General features: G+C 43.3%; 1 protein-coding gene across 1 annotated transcript in view; it reads left to right on the forward strand.

Annotated features, from left to right (window-relative positions):
- The window catches only part of kcnh3 (potassium voltage-gated channel, subfamily H (eag-related), member 3), a 208,873-nt gene that overhangs the window by 140,291 nt on the left and 47,512 nt on the right, over positions 1 to 21,070 (forward strand). The window contains exons 2-3 of the mRNA XM_056242113.1: positions 4,776 to 5,009; positions 20,925 to 21,059. Coding sequence (XP_056098088.1) covers positions 4,776 to 5,009; positions 20,925 to 21,059 — 369 coding nt within the window. The remainder of the gene's footprint in view (positions 1 to 4,775; positions 5,010 to 20,924; positions 21,060 to 21,070) is intronic.

A 21,070-nucleotide genomic window follows, 5' to 3' on the forward strand; every position in this document is an offset into this window, starting at 1 on the left:
TACATTGTCAGTAAATAAAAAAACACCAGCTTTTCACTGAAAATCGCCTATAATTATGTTGTAATAAATGGCTATAACTTGCTTAGAGATTGTTACATGTAGACAAAATTTCATCTGGAAATCTAGAATATCCAAGTAAAACTTTCTAAAGGAAAAAAATCCAGACTTCTGGAGGTTTTGTTTGAGTAAAAAAAATTTTTTTTAACCTTAAATCTGGTAAATTCATCCATTCTAAGACAAAATAAAAGTAAAATTGGGAATTTAAATGAGCTAGATTGAAACTTCAAGTTCTCCTGTTTAAAATGATATATCGCACTTGATGCTGACTGCTAATGTACGGTGGCCGAGACAGTTCAACGCGCTGCAACTGAAGCAAACACATGCAAATAGAGAAAAACGCGTGCAAATAGAAAAAAACGCATGCAAATAGAAAGAAACACATGCAAATAGAAAAACACGCGTGCAAATAAAAAAAAACACCTGCAAATAAAAAAAAACATCTTCATCAGTTTCACAACACACGTGTGCTCCAAATAAGGAAACGCGCTGCAAAAGTTCACAACACAACCAAATACAGAAAACACGCTGCAAATAACACAGACCACAACGGAAATGTTTCCAGGGGAACCAAATAAGTGACGAACCCGGCTGAGACGTGCTTATTGCTCGTGAGCTTCCCTATATGCCATACTCCCTTCGAAGGGCAGATTGCAGAGCCCTTAAAGTGGGACTGTGGAGGGAGCAGGGCTCTAGTGTGCTGTTATGTAGCCGTGTGGAGCGCACTTGATGAAGGGAGCAACTAAAGACAACGTAATTTCCTCATTATTTTCACCTGGGATGTTCCCATGACAACGCAGCACGATGTCCATCAGCTGGTCTTACAACAGAAATATAATGCTGTTAACATAACGGATGAAAATACATTTTTATTTTTATTTTACAAAAAAGCTGTTAAAATATGCGTTATATATATCTGTGTGTCTCAACTTTAAAAATTTTGGAACATACATTACCTAACATTTCTTACGAAACTTTTCTTTATGAAAATGTAATAACATGAAACAATTTGTACAGTGTAACTGATCTATAGATAAATATCTTTCCTTCATGTTTTTCTTTCTTTATCTTTATCTTTTTCAGCCCCAGCCAGCTTTAGCTCATTGTTCTTTTCTCATTTGTATTCTGATGACATTGAACATATTGTTAATACATTTTACATTGTATACAAGTTGTATGTCATAAAAAAATGTAATCTCTGTATGTTTTGCACAAACAAATAAATAAATAAACAAATAAATAAAGTATAATTTTAAGCTGTAAGCACCAGCACGCATAGATTTATGGATATCTATGCCAGCACGTTCCAGCCGGGTTCGTCACTTATTTGGTTCCCCTGGAAACATTTCCGTTGTGCTTTGTGTTATTTGCAGCATGTGTCTGTATTTGGTGGTGTTGTGAGTATTTGGAGCACACGTGTGTTGTGAAACTGATGAAGATGTTTTCTTAATTTGCGGGTGTTTTTTTTATTTGCACGCTTTTGTTTCTATTTGCATGCGTTTTATTTTATTTGCATGTGTTTTCTTCTATTTGCATGTGTTTTCTTCTATTTGCATGTGTTTTCTTCAGTTGCAGCGCGTTGAGCTCTCTCGGCCACCGTAATAATGGGTTAGAAAAACAAAGAAAAGTACAGGCGAGTCAGGTGCTCCAAAAATGTTCTAGGTCTTTAAGTTAATAAGAGTTACTAGAATGTTAAATTTACGTTATTAATTTGTTCCTGTGTAGTTATGCATTAATGATATAACTCGGGCTGGGTATCGTCAAAGTCCTTTTAGGCAAGTCATACCACTCGGCCGCCATCTTGGCAACGCCTCCGGGCAGCTATTTCGGACTAACAAGACCAGGCTCCTATCTAAATGAATGGGCAGAGAGTCTGAACTGCACTTTCACTGGTCACCGGGACATAAAAACTGCATGTATAGAAACAGCAGTAAAATATGATAAAAATCGCTGAAAAAATTTGACGACTTTGCCCCAAAATAAGGTTTAAAAGGTCTTTTTCCCCACAGGTTATAACCCTTACGCATGCGCAAGGGTTCTCGTCAGTGGAACCAGACGATAGACTTACATGTTTCCCGGCTTGACTGTTAAAAGCAGACGATTGGCTTTCCAGCGGGAGGGGCGGGGCATGTGCATACAACCGCCATCTTTGGCGTTACGGGTTTTCCCTATATAGTTGTATTGAGGATTGAGGAAGTGGCATGTCTCTATATAAATTGTCTCTGGTATCGTTTAAAAATTTATATCGATATCGATACTGATACCATGACTTCGATACCGGTTCCTGAACGATACTTTTTTCTATACCAATTTTATGAACAGATAATGTTATAGCAGAGGCTGTAATACTAATGTGAAGAGGGAAAAATAACAAGGCTAAACTGTTAATGCAGCTAACCTTAAGGATAAGCACACTTTACAAGATGCCTAGTTTAATGTGAGTTAATTACGTTTTCCCGTTAAAATTCTTCTGGATTCCTAAATCGGTCGGTGCCTAAAAAGTATCGAACTCGATACCCAGCCCTAGATATAACAGTATTCTAAAGTGTTATCACATACACATTCCAATATTTTAACCGCAGTTTATCGGTTTATTTTATATATATATATATATATATATATATATAATTAATTAATTGTAACAGTATTACAGTACTAAAATCCTCAAAGCTGATTTTCACTTAGTGAGACGTAAGAGTGGACAGTACTGGAGACAGTAGCGCCAGTTTTATTTACCTGGAAGAGTGGACTAATACACAGGGCTGTAATATCTGATGAAATATCAGACTGCTGGATAGTGCTATTGACCAATCAGAATCGAGTAATTAGTGTAGTGTAGTAATAAATATTACATCACTTTTCTTGTCCACTCCACTCTTTCTTCACATCCTGGCTGTCTTTCTCCAAAGCTGTTCTGCTCACTTCTTTGTGCTGTTGTCTTGATGTGATTGGTAGCTTTTCACTCCCGTTCCATTCACTTTATTATACCTCAAAAATGAACCTGCAGCTCACTGCTCCATTTTAAATACCACATTCAAATCTGCTCCCGTTCACAACCCTTTGAAATATTAAACACATAGAGAGAGGGAGGGGGGCGCCCACCAGCCCATGGATCAATATTTGCGCCTCGACGCGAAGCAATAAATATTCGATTGGTCAGAATATGATTATGACTTCTTAGCTCTAAGGGAGGATTTAATGACTGCTGATAATATAAGGCGGCACATTCCATTCTTTTTTTCATGCATATTCTCTCAATTTTTCATCTTTCTTTTCTCTTTTTTGGTGATAAAAGGCCATGCTTCTGAATATGTGAAGTCTAAAGTAGTGCATGTTTGTACTTGCACTGGGTTTATAAGGAAATTGTGTGGAATAATACTGGGCTTTAGATTCAGTGTTTGATCTTGTTTATCATTCACACTTTCAGAACTGAATGGTGTTATTTTGGTTCTGCTTAACACTGCATGTAGCCTGTAAATCTAATAAAATAAAGAAGGATGATGAATGGAATTTCATCCAGTATAGGAAATTGTTATGAAAAGCAGTTATGCAAACTAGTTCAATAAATCTGAATATTCAAACAAATGTAAATAAACAACTCTGATTATATTAAAAAACAAAAATATGCTTGGGCATATTGATTTTAATGTATAACAACAGTGGCTCCCAAAAATATTCTAAAAATGAATGTATTTGGACACTTTCTGGTTGAGGTTAGTTCTGAGAAAATGTTTAGTATACCATTTGCTCTATACTTCATACAATATTCAGAGCAATATACAGATATAATATATAATGCAAAACATAACACATAGTGCAAAACAAAATGTTTTAAATGAGTAAACGAAAGTTTAAGAGTCGCTCATCACAGCAGCATACATACATGTAAATGGCTGTTTACCTCACTCCTGTCACATTCATTCAGGCATCTATCAAATAGTCCAAGGGGGAACATAGAGCTGTAGTCGAATCTCAAGCTTGAACCCCTCCATTAAATGGATACTCCACCCAAAAATGAAAATTCTGTCATCATTTACTCACCCTCAAGTTGTTGCAAACCTGTATGAGTTTCTTTCTTCTGCTGAACACAAAGGAAGACATTTTGAAGAACGATTGGAACCAAACAGTTGTTTGGCACCATTGACCTCCATAGTAGAAAAAACAATACTATGGAAGTCAATGGTGCCAAAGTTCCAATCGTTCTTCAAAATATCTTCCTTTGTGTTCAGCAGAAGAAAGAAACTCATACAGGTTTGCAACAACTTGAGGGTGAGCAAATGATGACAGAATTTTCAGTTTTGGGTGGAGTATCCCTTTAAACTCAAGAGATATCTACCCGTACGACGCTTAAGAATTAGATAAACATGTGAGCATAACTACTACTGTGTTGAGCAAGAGGAGGTGCAGGATATGGAAGCCTTGCACTGTCTGATAGCAGCAGTCAAAACAGATTCCCTGTAGGCTTGTGGAAAATGTTTAAAGGTGCCTTTAAAGCATTGTTGAGAAGATGTGCGAATTGTTCAGGCCCCCAGTCAGTCTGGGGTGAGTGCGATAACAGAGCTGGATAAAATATCGCTAGCACAAGGGATTTCTGTTAACTCACATTATTTTTCTATCACTGCATATTAACACTTTTGAGTGTTGAAACTCAAAGAACTTTGTTGAATTTCTTATGAGCAGACCTTTATCTTTTTCTCTTTGTTGTTTTTCCCTCACAGACAGTAACTTTGTGCTGGGGAATGCACAGGTCCAGTCTCTATATCCCATCGTGTACTGTTCTGATGGCTTCTGTGAACTCACTGGCTATGCCCGGGCAGAACTGATGCAGAAGAGCTGTGCGTGTCATTTTCTGTATGGGCCAGAGACCAGTGATAAGCTGATGGCACAGATGCAGGGCGCACTGGACGAAAGGCAGGAGTTTAAGACCGAACTGGTCTTTTACAAGAAAGGAGGTAGGAGTCACGTAGTTAACTACATGCCATGGTCCCACTTCATATTAGGTGTCTTTTCTATGTACTAACGTTTAAATTAATAATTTGATACAATGCACTTATTGTATACATACATGTTTTTACATTATACTTTTTTTTTTTAAATACCTGCATGTAATCACAGCTGTAATTACACTGTTGATCTTCCCATTACACCTTAACCCACCCTTAAGCCTACCCATACCACCAAACCTGTCCCTAACCTTACAAGTATCCCACCTCAATAGCAGCAAAAGTATATTGTACTTATTTTTTGATGCAAGTACATAGTAGGTAAGGACACCTAATATAAAGTGTGATCTATACCTTTGCCTCCAGCACCAAAAGCAAGTGACCAGGACTTCATCCCAATTCCCATAACATCCATCTTAAGTATCATGCAAAATTAGTATTAGTCCATCCCAATTTCCCACAGTTAATTTAGTTGTTTGTAATTTTACAATATAGTAATTCATCATTTATATTATCAGTTATTTAATTATCAATTATTGTTATTATTATTATTATTGAGTTGCATTAAGACCTTAATGTGACCTTTATTCAGAAAGGGAAAGGGGTTCATTAAGGAGGTTGCCATAAAGCAATTAAATTACTACAGGTCCACTGTGGATGAGGACACCAAATCAAGCCAAACTCTAAAATAAATTAATCACAAATAAATGTTCACACAAAGGGGTGAGGAACAGTGATGGAAGGATTAAAAATAAAAGAACAGAAGCAAACTGTGTACTGAATAAGATCATTTAAATTTAATCAACCCAGTATTTTCTTTAGATTTTGAAACAATGGATTTTATTTACTATACGGCTCTCTGGAATAGTTTGCTGAATTGGCCGATTCTGCTGTTAAATCTTTTATAACTGACTGTAATGAAAATTGTTTCCAACATAGCTGTGTTAGATTCCACTGTCTAATAAAAACTCAATTTCACCTCAAATCGATATTTCATGTGCATTTAGTTAAGTGGCAGTGTTATAAGTAAGACAATGTGAGTATGTACTGTACATGATCCCTTACTTATTGATCAACATTTAGACTATTTGATTATGAATTGGCAGTGCTTGGCATTTTTATGGATAATAAAATGTATGTACAAATTGAATAAATGCAATCTTGATTTTATAATCAACTGATCTGAAAGGAAAACACATTTACAATGGCTCACTTTAGGAGTAATCTTGAGCTAACCCTTCACAGTAGATGACCAAACAAATACCATTTCAGTCCAGACAATCCGTTTATTTGAACAAATTGACCTAAATGCCTGCCTTGTTCTTTAACTTGTGTCTAGAGCAGCTGAGCATAGATTATGATTACATCATAATTCAACAGCTGTCTTTTCTCTCCCTCACCGATTTCCCTGAAAAGAACACAATATGCCTTTAAACCAGCCTTGGATAAATAGTGGCTCAGAGATGACAATGATTTCTGATGGCTAGATGTGTTTCATGTTGAATGTGATACACAGAAAGTGTGCGGCGTGTCATATAGTTAATTCCATCCACGTTTTTACCCACCTGTGGTCAAGAGAACACAATTCCATCCGGGTACCAGGAGACCACTGTGAATTGCTGTGAACATACAGCGTAGATCTCTTTCAAACCCTATCAGACACCAGAAAAGTTAGGGAGAATCTGCCAGACATTTTTCGCAAAAGATTTTCCAAACACTGCAGCATTGGCAACTGATTTTTCACCTGATTCACTTTAATTTAGCATTTGTGCAACATGCATCAGGGGAAATTTGCTCCTAATTCAGTGCCCAAATTCAGAGAGCACACTTTGGGAGCAGTGTTGAGTTCGATTCATTCATTTGACTGGTTTGTAAGAGATACTCTGTGGGCCCTATCTTGCACCCAGCACAATTGACTTTGTACACCGACGCATGTTCTGTCAGGACCACTATAGTCAAATACGATTGACAATTAGCAAACAGTTTGGATTGGCGGTATGGTTCTGTTCTGGGCGAGAACCCCCTGCGCATCCATGCAGCCTAGCATGGATAAGAGCAGGGAGAGCAGCAATAACCCCCCAAAACAAAACCATATGCCAATATCCCCCAAACATAACTGACAGCGCAATTTTGGATGCTTTTGCAGTTACCTGAGTGACCCAAGGCAACAAGCATGTTACCAATACCTGAAAAACTTGGGGAACAGCATGTTACCAACAATAACGGAAAGCCTTACGCAAGTATGCTGCCCATGACCTAAACGAGTATGTTGCCAATACCCGCATCAGCCATAGCAACAAGCATGTTGTCAATACCCGAAATGCTTAAGCAGTAAACATGCATATTGCCATGGATGGCATGCCGTCTGAAATGAAGAAGTGGAAATTGAGATATCAAAATGAATCAGCTGCTTGCTTGTGGTTGTATATCCCCAGTCCAGTTCCAGTTTCTTTTGAGTGACGACTGTAAGCTAGAGATGAGAAATGGAGATTTCCTTTTCAATTATCCTTTTCATTGGAAATACTTCACAATACTGAGTAATGTTGGTGGAAACTTCCAGTTCACGCAGAATTAAGCAACACATGTCATTAATACAGCTGGATGGTTTAATGCAACAAGAGTGAATCTGATACATAGATATATTTAGGCACAGATATGTTGGTTTGCAAAAACTGCGTACACTGACACCTGTCAATGATGTCATAACCTTGTTATACTTGGTATTTTCTTGGTTTCTACAAAAGTAAACTACAACCATTTTTATTTTTTTATACACTACCCCCAAGACGACCGAGGCTGATAGAATGGTTAATACATCCTGATGTTAGCGGCATATGTTGAGCACTATAGATCCAATTTAATGGGGGAAGCATCACCCCCAGCTGGAGCAAGCAAGGACACATTGCAACAAGCATTTTGCTGTAGCCAATTTACCAATTGTATGGGATCTATTGGGGGAAGCTTACACCCCTAGCGGCAGCAAAATCTGATACAACAAGCATGTTGTATAACCGCGGAACTATTGCTAAAACTAGTGTAGTTTGGCAGGGGAAGCATACACCCTACAGCAATAGCTCCGACTTGCAGCAACAACTGATACAACAAGCATGTTGTATAATGACAGAACCATTGCTTAAACTAGTGTAGTTTAACAGGGGAAGCGTAGTTTGGCAGGGGAAGCATACACCCTGTAGCTCTGAGTCAGATGCAGTGTGCAGCTAAGCTATGCAGTGTGCTTCATTCATGCACATCATTTTTGCTCCCTACTGATTCCATCGGCTGTGGAGGTGAAGATGACGACTCCCATGATTCCACGCTCCTTCACAGGACCATCGAGCTACGATGTTGTTAGTGTTGAATAACAGACCTCCGAAGTGAATGTACCTACTGTGTATTTTGTATAAGTATGTTACCGATAATCTAGATAGCTTTAGCCACAAGCATGCGCTAACTTTAACACAGCATGTTGCAATAATCAGATAGAATAAAGAGCGAGTATTTTTCCAAAGCAACCAGATAAGCCTAAAACAACGCTTGATTACCACAGCATGTTGCTTCGGACAGTATGCGGTATAATACTAGAAGCCTAAGTAACAAGAATATATTCGATAACATTTGCACTAGCAACCACCGTATAGTACTGATAGCAATGTTGCTGAAACCTGATAAGCTTAGCACAGCATGTGATAATGACACCAGATATAAGCCTAAAACACAGCCATGTTCCAAATAATGACTGGGCTAAATAACCTTAAAAGTAAAAAAAACATGTTCCCAATAGCAACTAACAGCTTTTAGAGCAAGTAGTTTTCAATAACATATAGGTTAGATAGCCTTTAAAACAATCACATATACAATACACTATAGCTTTAAGAATGCCGTGTTTCCAAGAACTATATAGATAGACCAAGCGTGTCCAATACCCGACAGGATCATCGCTGAATTGACTCAACTGAATAATGACTGTTTACTATGTCTTTTTAGAGCTGTGCCACAGCAGAAATGATTCCGTTAGCAACTTAGCACCATGAATTGTTATTTCCTAACTATCACCGCAAACTGCCTAAATCTGTGCTGCATAGTGCTAAAAGCACTGCATGTGCATCGCGAGCAGTTGCCAATGACAGCAGATAAGTAACGCACATTGCCAATTTAATCTCATAAACCTAGCAAGAGCATTTTAATGAAAACGACTAGATAAGCCCAAGCACACGGATAGCATTAGCAACAAGCATGTTGCCCTATCCTGATAGCTTTTAGCAATGAGCATTAAAAAGGCACTTAGCTTGGCTCCGTGAAGACTTTCAGAGATGAATTGAGAGTGAATCACATCGAGTCCTGTGTCAATAATGCAGCGCTGCGAGCAGCAATGCAGACTGAGATCACTTCCAAATCAGGCAGCTTATGATCAATGCGGCGAATCTCGTGGTCAAGTTTATGAACTTGAATTAATCTGAGGTAAAATCCTTGTGGGGAAAGAATTCCTCTTGCTAAATTCCCAATTGTACGATTCCTTGTGAGATGATGTGGTTTGCCTGCCGAATTTCGCCATTTAATTGGCTCCTGTGAAACGCAATAGCTGCTGATAATACTGAAGGAGCTTATATATACAGTGATAGGCGTCGTATTCCTATAGGTAGACGTGGATCAGCTGAGAGTCAGCTGATGCGAGCTTGACTAACGTGACCTGCCAGAACTGACGCTACGCTTGATTATCATTCCTTTTTTGCACCCGACGCACAGCGGACTTTTCCCTCCACAGACGCACGTCTGTAAATTAGGGAATGAACTTGCGCTCCCAGGGCGGTTCAGCGAAAAGAGGAGGCGTGTTCTGGCGCAAATGTTCCCTGGTGCTATTTTGCAGTTTCAGAAAACAATTCCACCACAGACCAGGAAAAACCTAGTCTAAAGTCAGTGGCGCGTTATTCAGAAGCTATTTTAAGGGCGCATGCTTGGCCATAATGTAGCGTGTGCACAACGCGCATACACTTTGCTTCTCTCATCTACACAGACGCAGCAGTTCCCATTTTTGCAAACCATACATAATTACAAGGAAAAATATTACCACACGAGGAAAATCAATGTGGTGTCCATGAAGATGTGAAGAAATAGGCATAAATATAGCTTACACATTTACCCAAATTATTAAACGCCTGTTTAACCGAAGCTAATTTGGGTGGGTTTCTCCCATCCCTATACAATGTCACTTCTCTGTCTTTTACGGCCCTGATGAGAACGTCGGTCTCCTCGGCTGTGAACCGCTCCTGGCATGCGCCTGGCAAATCCGCCATTATAATAGCAATCTGCCATGGAACAAGCGTTCCTGCTTTTAAAGGGAATGTGAGATGATGCTCTGATTGGTTTATTGCACGTTACGCCCAAACCACACCTATGATTAATGTAGCTACTTCAGACCAACCCATTTTTGATTTGCGTCGGGCGCAAGAGTCATTTAGAGATCCGCCCACAAAGTTACTTGTGTTTCGCGTTTGATACTTGCGTTTCAGATTGTTAAAATAGGGCCCTGTATCTGTTTGTTGCCTTTTCAAAGAAAATAGGCAATTTGTGTATTCTTCTATCCAGTTGGTAATAGTTAATTTGTGGATTGTCTGAACAAGCCACTGCAGTCCCGTGCAGCATTCCGAATGCTTCCTCTTTCACATTACCTCTGTACATCAGTCCCAAAAATCCGCCAGTCACTTTGTCACGGAGTCAAAGGACTTCTAAATGCTGTGGTGCTCGCAAAATATATCTCACGCACCTCTCATGGCCCGCAAGTTCAGGTTGAGGTTGTACATGGTTCAAAGGGAATAGAAGATCATAGTTGCAAGACTGCTGTAAATTCCCACAGTTGCACAACTGCCATTTTGCATTGAGAGACTGTCAGTGAGATGAAGAGCTCAACAGACTGTCAAATGCACATTCAATTATCTCTTTGAAATAAAACATAAAATACACCAATTAAAAAGACGATCATACAATGAAGACTCAAAAGAAGTCATTTTATACTGCTGAAATAACTGGTTAGAATTAAAATGTCTTAGGGATAGCATTTAAAGGACTGCTTTGTAAATGTTTTTTTTATTAAATGTCCATTATATTAAACGTTTTAACAATGTTTTGGGCAATGTTGGGGAGCGATGCTATTCGAACTTAAAGTCCCTGTAAAGTCAAAATTAAGTATGTGTTTTGAGTTTGTCACACCACAGAAAAATTAGTTATTAGTCACCCAGCCAAATTTGAATGATAAAAAAAGCCAGCAAGTACATAAAATAAGCTATCAAAATCTTGAAAAAATGAGCAGTAATCTCTGCTCTCAAACGCTGGGGGCGTGTCCACTGGCTGCGCTGAAACCACGCCCACTCGCGGGAAAGCTGCCGTCGACTCGCCACACTCAACTCTACAGCCGGAATGGATGCTCGCACGGTGGGCACGCACTGCCGATGATGGCACCAGTTGTCGGCGCGACGGGAGGATGAAGGCTGAGGCGGGAGTCGGTTCGGCCCCATTCACCAGTAACAGCGGATTATCAGTGAATCCCAGACAGTTATCTCCGACGAAAGTTTATAAAACTATCCCGTGTAAAATGATCACTTACAGAGGCGGGTTTTGGCGGTGATCCTCAGCTCTCCATCAAGGTGGCTCTTCACAAAATTAATCCACTTCTTCTTGATGTAATCGTTTTTCGGAAATTTAAACAAGGACACCGATCTGTTTTGTATGTGATCCGGTGATCGCTTCCAGGTAGTACGCATTTCCGTGACGAAGGCATAGCTAGTAGCTAGCAATCTGTAGGCTGTGTTACGAATAATAGTACTGACAGTAACTCGCGATTGAGCGGCAAACTGATGTGAATGTGCTCTATAATATTGTTAGGAGCGGCCAGCCTCAGGGGCTCCAGTGCGTCATCAAGTAGGGGCGTGTCCAGGAGCTCAGGGGCTCCAGTGCGTCATCGAGCCCTGTTTTAGCCCCGCCCAGAAAATCCGGAAAATAGCAATGGTGAAAAACTGTTTAACGGTCTAACTCCACAATTCAGTACTTCACAGTTCACAGTCTTTGTAATATGTTTTAGCAATACATTTCTAACATTTATAATGTGTTTAGAATTTTTTTTTTAAATTGCCTTTACAGGGACTTTAAAGGAGAACTCCGGCGCAAAATGAACCTTTGGTCTAATAAAACATTGGTACCTAGTCAACCGTTCTCTGAGATTTGTTTTCATGATAATCGAATGTAAAAAGTTTTATCTCTAAAAACTGTTTAGCGTATAACGCTAGTAATGGGGGCATATAATAAGTAAAAAGAAATCGCTAGTTTATACCACTAACAAGGCTCAAAATAGCCCCACACGAACACAGTAACATAATGAGGGTCCCTACATGCAAAACGAAGCATTGAGAACTTTTTAAGTGTACAGACCGTTTAATAAGAGATAAAGATAAAGACAGTCCACTTCGTGTATACAGACAGGAGCCATCTTTGGAAAACAGTCTCGACTAATCAAACCACGAACGCCATTCATACAGTTCAGAAGTTCACTGAACTTCATACAGTTCAGCTCACTTAGCACGTCGTTCGTGGTTTGATTAGTCGAGACTGTTTTCCAAAGATGGCTCCTGTCTGTATACACGAAGTGGACTGTCTTTATCTTTATCTTCTTATTAAACGGTCTGTACACTTACAAAGTTCTCAATGCTTCGTTTTGCATGTAGGGACCCTCATTATGTTACTGTGTTCGTATGGGGCTATTTTGAGCCTTGTTAGTGGTATAAACTAGGTATTTCTTTTTACTTATATGCCCCCATTACTAGCGTTATACGCTAAACAGTTTTTAGAGATAAAACTCTTTACATTCGATTATCATGAAAACAAATCTCAGAGAACGGTTGACTAGGTACCAATGTTTTATTAGACCAAAGGTTAATTTTGCGCCGGAGTTCTCCTTTAAAGGAATAGTTCATATTTACTCACCCTTATGCTATGGCATCCCAGATGCGTATGACTTTCTTTTTAGAACAAGAAAGATTTTTAGAAAATACCACAGCTCTGTAGATCCATACAATGCAAGTGGATGGTTACCAAAAAACACATAAGGGCAGCATAAAAGTAATCCTTATTAATCCAGTGGTTACTATTACAACGCTTGAGAAGGCATTGATAAAACTAGGTGTTTACATAAGTATTAGTGATGGGAAGTCAGATCGACTCGGTTACTAACGTAACCTCGGTTCCCTGAGAGGATGGAACGAGTATTGCGTAAGTAGCTTACGCTTTGGGAAAACTCCTTTTCTCGAGAAATATTGAAGTCTTTATGTAAAACGCATTGCAGCTGCACAGCATACAGCAATGAGCGAGGCAGCTCGGTCATTGGCTGTGCTGCGGCAACTGCACGAACCTATGACGGGGCGACTCTGAACCCGCTTCCAATGAGCGTGCTTCGCGCCCACGCGCGTCAGAGCCCGCCAAGATGGGCGTGGCCAAGGGCTATACAGTATATTGGGTGCCCCGTCGTCTGAGTTCTTTAGGTTCAATCGACTGAAGCGAACTGACCAAGCACAAGCACGGTAGCTTACGCAATACTCATTCCCTCCTCTCAGGGAACCGAGGTTACGTTAGTAACCGAGTCGTTCCCTTTCGAGAGGTTCCTCCTATTGCGTAAGTAGCTTACGCTATGGGAACACCATGTAAAACGCTGTGCGTGCTGACTTCGCTCTATTAAGCCGGAGGCAGATGCCTGAGCCTTTAAGCAAAGTAATTATCCAACAAGCCGGCCGAAGGCGGGCTTTATAAGGGACAATGTGGAACGGCCCAATGGGCGTCCAGAGAAAACACACAAGCACATTTTTATGTACTGATATGCATGAAAAATCCTCTAAGTCAGTCAGAGACGGACCCTATAAGGGAGGAGATAATGCTCAGCATGTACACACTCCAGCCTATGCATAGTTAGACCGACAGTATGTTGGAGTGCAATGAGGGGACCTGTAGGTTATAAAACCTGATAAATGTTGACGGTGAGGCCCAGCCTGCTGCCGCACAAATATCTTGAATGGGTATCCCACTCGACCACGCCCACGAGGAGGCCATGCCTCTCGTAGAGTGAGCTCTGATGCCCAAGGGGCACTGAAGGCCCTTGGCTTCATAAGCCAGCGCTATAGCATCAACTATCCAGCGCGATATTCTCTGCTTTGAAACAGCGAGACCTTTGGTGCGGGCGCCAAAGCATACGAACAATTGCTCTGTCTGTCTGAACAGGGCAGAACGTTCTAAATATACTCGGAGCGCCCTGACCGGGCAGAGTAAATTAGCGTAGCTTTCGTCTGCTAGAGACGATAGCGCGGTCAGAGATATCACCTGGGCTCTGAAGGGTGTAGAGAGCACTTTAGGAATATACCCGTGTTTTGGCCTGAGGACAACTCTGCTGTCGTTAGGTCCAAACTCCAGGCAGGCAGCGCTTGATGACAGCGCGTGCAGGTCGCCCACTCTCTTGACCGAGGTGAGAGCCAGCAAGAGAGCAGTTTTGAGCGAGAGCTGTTTAAGGTTCACAGTTCGGAGGGGTTCAAACGGGGCACTTTTGAGTGCGTCCAGGACCGTTGCTAGGTCCCAGATCGGCACTGAGGGGGGACGTGGGGGATTCATCCTCCTGGCCCCCCTCAGGAAACTAACAACTAGGTAGTTTTTACCTAGTGTGCGTCCTTCCACAGGGTCGTGTGATGCCGCTATGGCAGCCACATATAATTTGAGCGTGGAGGGGGTGCGGCCTGCCTCCAACAGCTCTTGTAAGAAAACGAGCACACTCGGTATCTCGCATGTCTCAGGGTTCAGGTTCCTGGATTTACACCAGTCACTGAACACCTTCCATTTCTGGGCATATAAGCGCCTCGTAGAGGGCGCTCGCGCCTCAGTGATGGTTCTCAACACTCCACTGGGGAGGTTCCCGGGAACCCGTTGAGGGGCCATGCATGGAGGGCCCACAGATCGGGGCGGGGATGGAGGATCATCCCGTTGGCCTGCCTGAGGAGGTCTAGCCTCAGCGGAATCGGCCATGGGGCAGATTGCATCATCTGGATCAGTTCTGGAAACCACGTCTGGTTCTTCCAGAGTGGGGCTACCAGGAGCACTGCACATTTCTCCTCCCTGATCCGACTGATGACCTGAGGTAGCATCGCGACCGGAGGGAAGGCATACAGCGGGCGGCTCGGCCAGATTTGGGCGAGCGCGTCTGTGCTCTTTGAAAAGAAGAGAGGGCAGTGCGCATTTTCCTTGGAGGCAAAGAGGTCGACCTCTGCTCTGCCAAAGGTTTGCCATAACCACTGAATCGTCAGGGGGTGGAGAGACCATTCTCCTGGGAGAACTTTGTCTCTGGACAGCATGTCCGCTCCCTGGTTCAGAACACCTGGCACATGCGCTGCTCTCAGCGAGCGCAGGTTGCGCTGGGAGCATAGGATGAGTTCCCTGGCCATCGAGTGCAGGGAGCTCGACCTGAGTCCACCCTGACGATTTATATACGAGACTACCGTCATGTTGTCCGTTCGGACCAGGACGTGCTCGTCCTTCAGGTGCGGAAGCAGGGCTCTGAGAGCCAAAGCGACCGCTTTCAATTCCAGACAGTTTATATGTAGGCGCTTCTCCGGGTTTGACCACAAGCCGGAGACAGGCCTGCCCTCGTAAAGGGCCCCCCAACCTATTTTGGAGGCATCTGTCGTGATCATTTTTCTCCTTGTGTTCACGCCCAAACTCACACTGGACTGATACCAGTCGACAGCTTTCCAAGGCGTCAGGGCTTTTATGCAGCCGTGATTCGCTCTGATTAAAAAGTGGCCCAAGCGCCACGCGTGAGTGGGGACACGGCTTTTGAGCCAGCGTTGGAGAGGACGCATGTGCAACAATCCTAGCTAGAGTACAGCTGATGCCGAGGCCATGAGACCGAGCATCCTTTGAAATCGCTTGACGGGGGCGCGCGCGCCCGCTCTGAACGATGTTGCAAGGCGCCGGATAGTGAGCGCGCGCTCTGATGAGAGGCGCGCCGTCATCTGCACTGAGTCTAGCACTATTCCCAGAAAAGAAATATTCTGGCTGGGGGATAGCATGCTCTTTGCAAAATTGATTCTTAGACCCAGGCATTCTAGATGACTGATAATCCAAGACCTGTGTGTCACTAACTGGCTCTCTGATTGTGCTAGGACTAGCCAATCGTCGAGATAATTCAGTATTCGCACTCCCCGTTGTCTCAGGGGGAAAAGTGCTGCATCTATACATTTCGTGAATGTACGGGGTGCCAGTGACAGGCCGAATGGTAGTACTGTGTACTGGTATGACTGTCCCTCGAAAGCGAATCTCAGAAATGGCCTGTGATGAGGCGCTATCGGAATGTGAAAGTAAGCGTCTTTCAGATCCACTGATAGAAACCAATCCCCCGGGCGAACTTGCGCGAGGATATGCTTGGTTGTTAACATTCTGAACGAGCTAATCATTAAAGCTTTGTTCAGATGTCTGAGATCTAGAATGGGGCGGAGACCACCATCCTTCTTCGGGACGAGAAAATAGCGACTGTAAAAACCTGCCTCGCTCATAGAGGGAGGGACTGTTTCTATAGCGCCCTTCTCTATCAGTTTGAGCACCTCGGCGCGTAGAACATGTGAAACATCTTTTCTAACTTTCGTCTCGACCACCGCCGTGAAGCGGGGCGGTCTGCGAGCGAATTAAAGCGAGTAACCGTGTTTTATTATGTTCAAAACCCATTTCGGCATGCCGGGGATATTTTCCCAAGCTTTCGCTCGCACAGATATGGGCTGAATGCTGGCTGGGGGCGTGTCGCAGTGACGTATGGCTCCCGCCAGCAAATCGCCCTGTGCTAATACTGAGCTTACAGCTCTCAGAGGCGCGGGCGCGCGCTGAGCAGCTTTGTTGAATGCCGAGTGCAGGGGTGCGTGTGAGATTACAGGCACGCTCGCCACATCCGTAATGCTCACAGTGTGAGTTGGGGAAATGTTTAAGACTGTATGAACAGTGCTTATGGGTGGGGGTGCATAGACTGTGGTAGGCACGCGCGCCACTTTCATAAAACTTCCCGCTCGTGGCGGGAGGTTTTTGGCCATATAAACAGTGTTTGTGAGTTGGGGTGCGTGCATAACAGCGGGCACACGCGCTACTCTTATAGAATTTCCCGCTTTTACTGGGGAAGTGTTTATAACTGTGGGAACAGTGCTTATGTGTAGTGGTGCATACATGACAGTGGGCACACAATCTACATTTATGGGGCGTCCAGCCTGAGCTGGGGAAGCACTTGGCACTGTTTTGACAGTTTTGATATGTGGGAATGCGCACTTTAGTGTGGACACGTGACCCTTTAATGACACAGACAGAAAATGGCTCTTTTTGTGATTTCTGTGTGTCGCCGTAAAAACGGCGTTTGTTTGCAGGTGAGCGAGCTGCGCGGCAGGTGAGCCTTATCTGCATCCTTCATCTCTGTTAGCGTCAGCCACAGATGGCGCTCAAGGACAGTCAGGTTAGCCATGGCACGGCCGATGGATTGGGCGGTGGCTTTTGTGGCTCGCAGTGCTATGTCGGTGGCGCTGCGCAGATCCTTGAATGCCTCAGGATCAGGTCCAGACTCGTCCATGGTGCGGAGAAGTTTGGCTTGAAACACTTTGAGGACAGCCATGGAGTGAAGCGCTGACGCAGCTTGGCCGGCGGCGGCGTATGCGCGACCGGCGAGAGCTGAGGTAGATCGGCAAGGCTTCGAGGGATGATAACCTTTGGCTTTCCATCCAGCGGTGGAGGGTGGGCACAGGTGATTGGCCACAGCCTCCTCGAGGGGCGGAGTCCCCTCGTAGCCTCTTTCTTTCGCGCCGTCCACAGAGGAGAGCGACGAAGAGAAAGAAGGCTTCAGGCGAGCGGAGTGCGGGGCTTTCCACGACTTCGTGAGTTCGTCGTGAACTTCCGGGAAGAAAGGGGAGGGCCTTTGCCGAGGAGCCTGCCGGCGCCCCTGCAGGAACCACTCGTCCAGTCGGCTGCGGGCGGGTTCTTCCGGGGAAGACCAATCGAGCCCGAGGTCTTCCACGGCATTAGACAGGATGCGGACGATCTCCGAGTCCATGCTGGAGCCCACGCTCGTGCCCGCTAACGTCGATGGCGCGGGGTCGAAGGACGAGCCCGGCCAGTCGTCGGATGCAGCATCAAAGGAAAGCGGTCATCCTTTTCGTCGTCATCCCCTGACGCGCCAAACGAGACGAGACCCATCGCTCTGCTGGAGGGGTGCTGGTCCGCCTGTGTGAACTGGACTGGCGGCGGGGAGTCTTCGGGTGGTGGTGAAGCACACGGGGATTGGCCCGGCGTGACATCACTGCAAACCGCGTGCTCTGGCGGCCTCTGTGAGCGGCGCTTCTTCTTGCGCGGCTCGACCAGAGGGGATGGTAGCACGGGGGAGGTGGGCTCTTTCGCCGCGAAAGCGGCGAAGCGAGCGCGCAGCTCGGTGAGGCCCAGGGCGTCACACTCGGGGCATCCGCCTCAAGTAAGGGCAGCCTCTGCGTGGTCCGGTCCCAGGCAGCGGTTGCAAATGATGTGACGATCCCCGTCCTGAAGAGGGCCTCGACACGAGGCGCAGGAAGGCATTTGAAACAACGCCCAGTTAATTTGCTCTTTTAGAAAAGTGTCGCGGGGGCGAACACTGGTAGCTTTGAAAGGATATAGGTGATGCGCGCCGGATGGCTTAGCAGAAGTCGATCGAAGGCGGCTGAAGGCGCCAGCGTCCTCGAAGCAGTCCTGCTGTAGGCTTGTCGACGGCGGCGGTGAAAAGACTCCAAAAATCCGGAGGATCCAGCGAAGAGAAGGTCTTTGCTAAAGGAGATTAAATGTAAAGAACTCAGACGACGGGGCGCCCAATATATAGCCCTTGGCCACGCCCATCTTGGCGGGCTCTGACGCGCGCGGGCGCGAAGCACGCTCATTGGAAGCGGGTTCAGAGTCGCCCCGTCATAGGTTCGTGCAGTTGCCGCAGCACAGCCAATGACTGAGCTGCCTCGCTCATTGCTGTATGCTGTGCAGCTGCAATGCATTTTACATAAAGACTTCAATATTTCTCGAGAAAAGGAGTTTTCCCATAGCGTAAGCTACTTACGCAATAGGAGGAACCTCTCGAAAGGGAATCTGGATCTTTCAGACAGTTCATTTCAACGAACTGTTTAAAAAAAACTCAAAATTTAAGTCAACTGCATGGTTTACACATGATGTATCAGCAGCTTGTCAGTTCTTCGCAGGCATGTCTGAGTGTGAACTGTTTCCTTAGTTTAATGTACTGGTGACCCGAGAGCTGTAACAATTAACCAACTCTTGACTCGAGAAAGAACTGTTATCATCACTGTACTGCTATTTACTTGAGAACTACTGCCATCAGATCACCGTTATATTTTCAATTTGTTTTATTTGTTATACTCTATGCTTTTCAGCAAAATACATCAGAAACATACATTTTGTTGCCTTTATGAAACCCTCGGCAGACAGTACTTTTGGAATAACTGGAGTGTTGAATGAGTTGGCAGGAATGACTATTAGGCACGTCCGAAAGTGAGTTTTGATTGAGCAAACTCGAGGCACAAACTTTTTCATTTTGTAAACTGAAAACAGCAATAAATAATGCACAGTTACTTTGAGATACAATGGTAGTTATTTTAGTGTATTAAAGAGCTCTTATGTGAGGTTTAAAAATGATTGCTGACCCTTCAGGCCAATAATCATCATAACAACCTTGCATCCATTGTACTGTCAAACTAGTAGCTGTTTAATCAATGTTTATTTAGCTGTTTACAGCATGTGGCACACATTCATATATTGTATTTAGCTATTGTCAGCAGCACATGCTTTATTCATAGGTTGCCATGTTGCGATTTTTAGGCATTATTAAGTGCTTTGTTTTGAACATATTGCTCATTGTATTATATGGTCTATGGTCTCTGCTGGTTCAATCAAATGTATTCTTTTTTTATTGAATTTACTTCTCTTGACTTAAGCTGTGCCTAATGATAGGGTTTGGTGATTTACACACACACACACACACACACACACACACACACACACACACACACACACACACACACACACAGAACTGTGTATCAATAGGGACTCCAACCTCCTACCTCTTTCTTTCCGTTTCCCTCCGTTTTGATTTAATGAGGCATGGAATGATGCTGTGGCATAATGTTGAGCAGCTGCAGAACGTTGAACCTACAGAAGGCACACATATCCGCACACAAACACAGACACACAACAGTGAATTCTGATCTCAGCATTCAAGACATGTTCTGCTCACCTGTCAAAAGACTAATGTATAAACTTAGAGAGAAGCAGCACATCAAACATCAGTTTACATAAATACCTGACAGTAAAATAAAATGGTGTTTTATATACATGTACATTAAATCTGGATCTACACAAATCTATATGCTCATTAAATAAAAGATTAATTTAAAATATTTATAAAATGGAGTATTCCCAAACCTTGTTGTTGAATGTTTTGCATTGCGACTCGCATTGTGAACTCCACCATTTTCTGTTTTTCCTCATTGAAATAAGGTTTTGACTATTGCAATGTGACGTCACTGATGGAGATTCTCTGTGCTGAACATAAAAGACCCAATTAATTCTTGACTGTTTACTTCTAAATTTAATTGATTAGTTGTTGCAGCACTATATCTTGGCTCATGGGAAATGTAGGTAGTACAGCCATTTGAGAAAAACAAAAGCTAGTTCTGATTTAGACTAAAAGCAATACGCAGAAAAGGTCTTATCAAGCCATTTATGGATCTATAGTACATTTTAAACATGAAGTCTGGTCTAAATATAAGGCTCAGTAAATGCTTATTGCGTGTCAATATTGAATGTTCACATTTAATGTTAACTCTGACGGCAGATATTATGTTGTGACAGGAACTCAGTTCTGGTGTCTTCTGGATATCGTGCCCATTAAGAATGAGAAGGGAGAGGTGGTGCTCTTTCTAGTATCACACAAGGACATAACAGACAACAAGAAAGTCCAAGATGAAGAACAGAGCCCAGAAAGAGGTGAGTGTTGC

The sequence above is a fragment of the Rhinichthys klamathensis genome, unplaced genomic scaffold (genome assembly GCF_029890125.1).
Source record: "Rhinichthys klamathensis goyatoka isolate OS25496 unplaced genomic scaffold, OSU_Roscu_1.1 h1tg000693l_1, whole genome shotgun sequence".
In the NCBI taxonomy this organism is placed as follows: domain Eukaryota; kingdom Metazoa; phylum Chordata; class Actinopteri; order Cypriniformes; family Leuciscidae; genus Rhinichthys; species Rhinichthys klamathensis.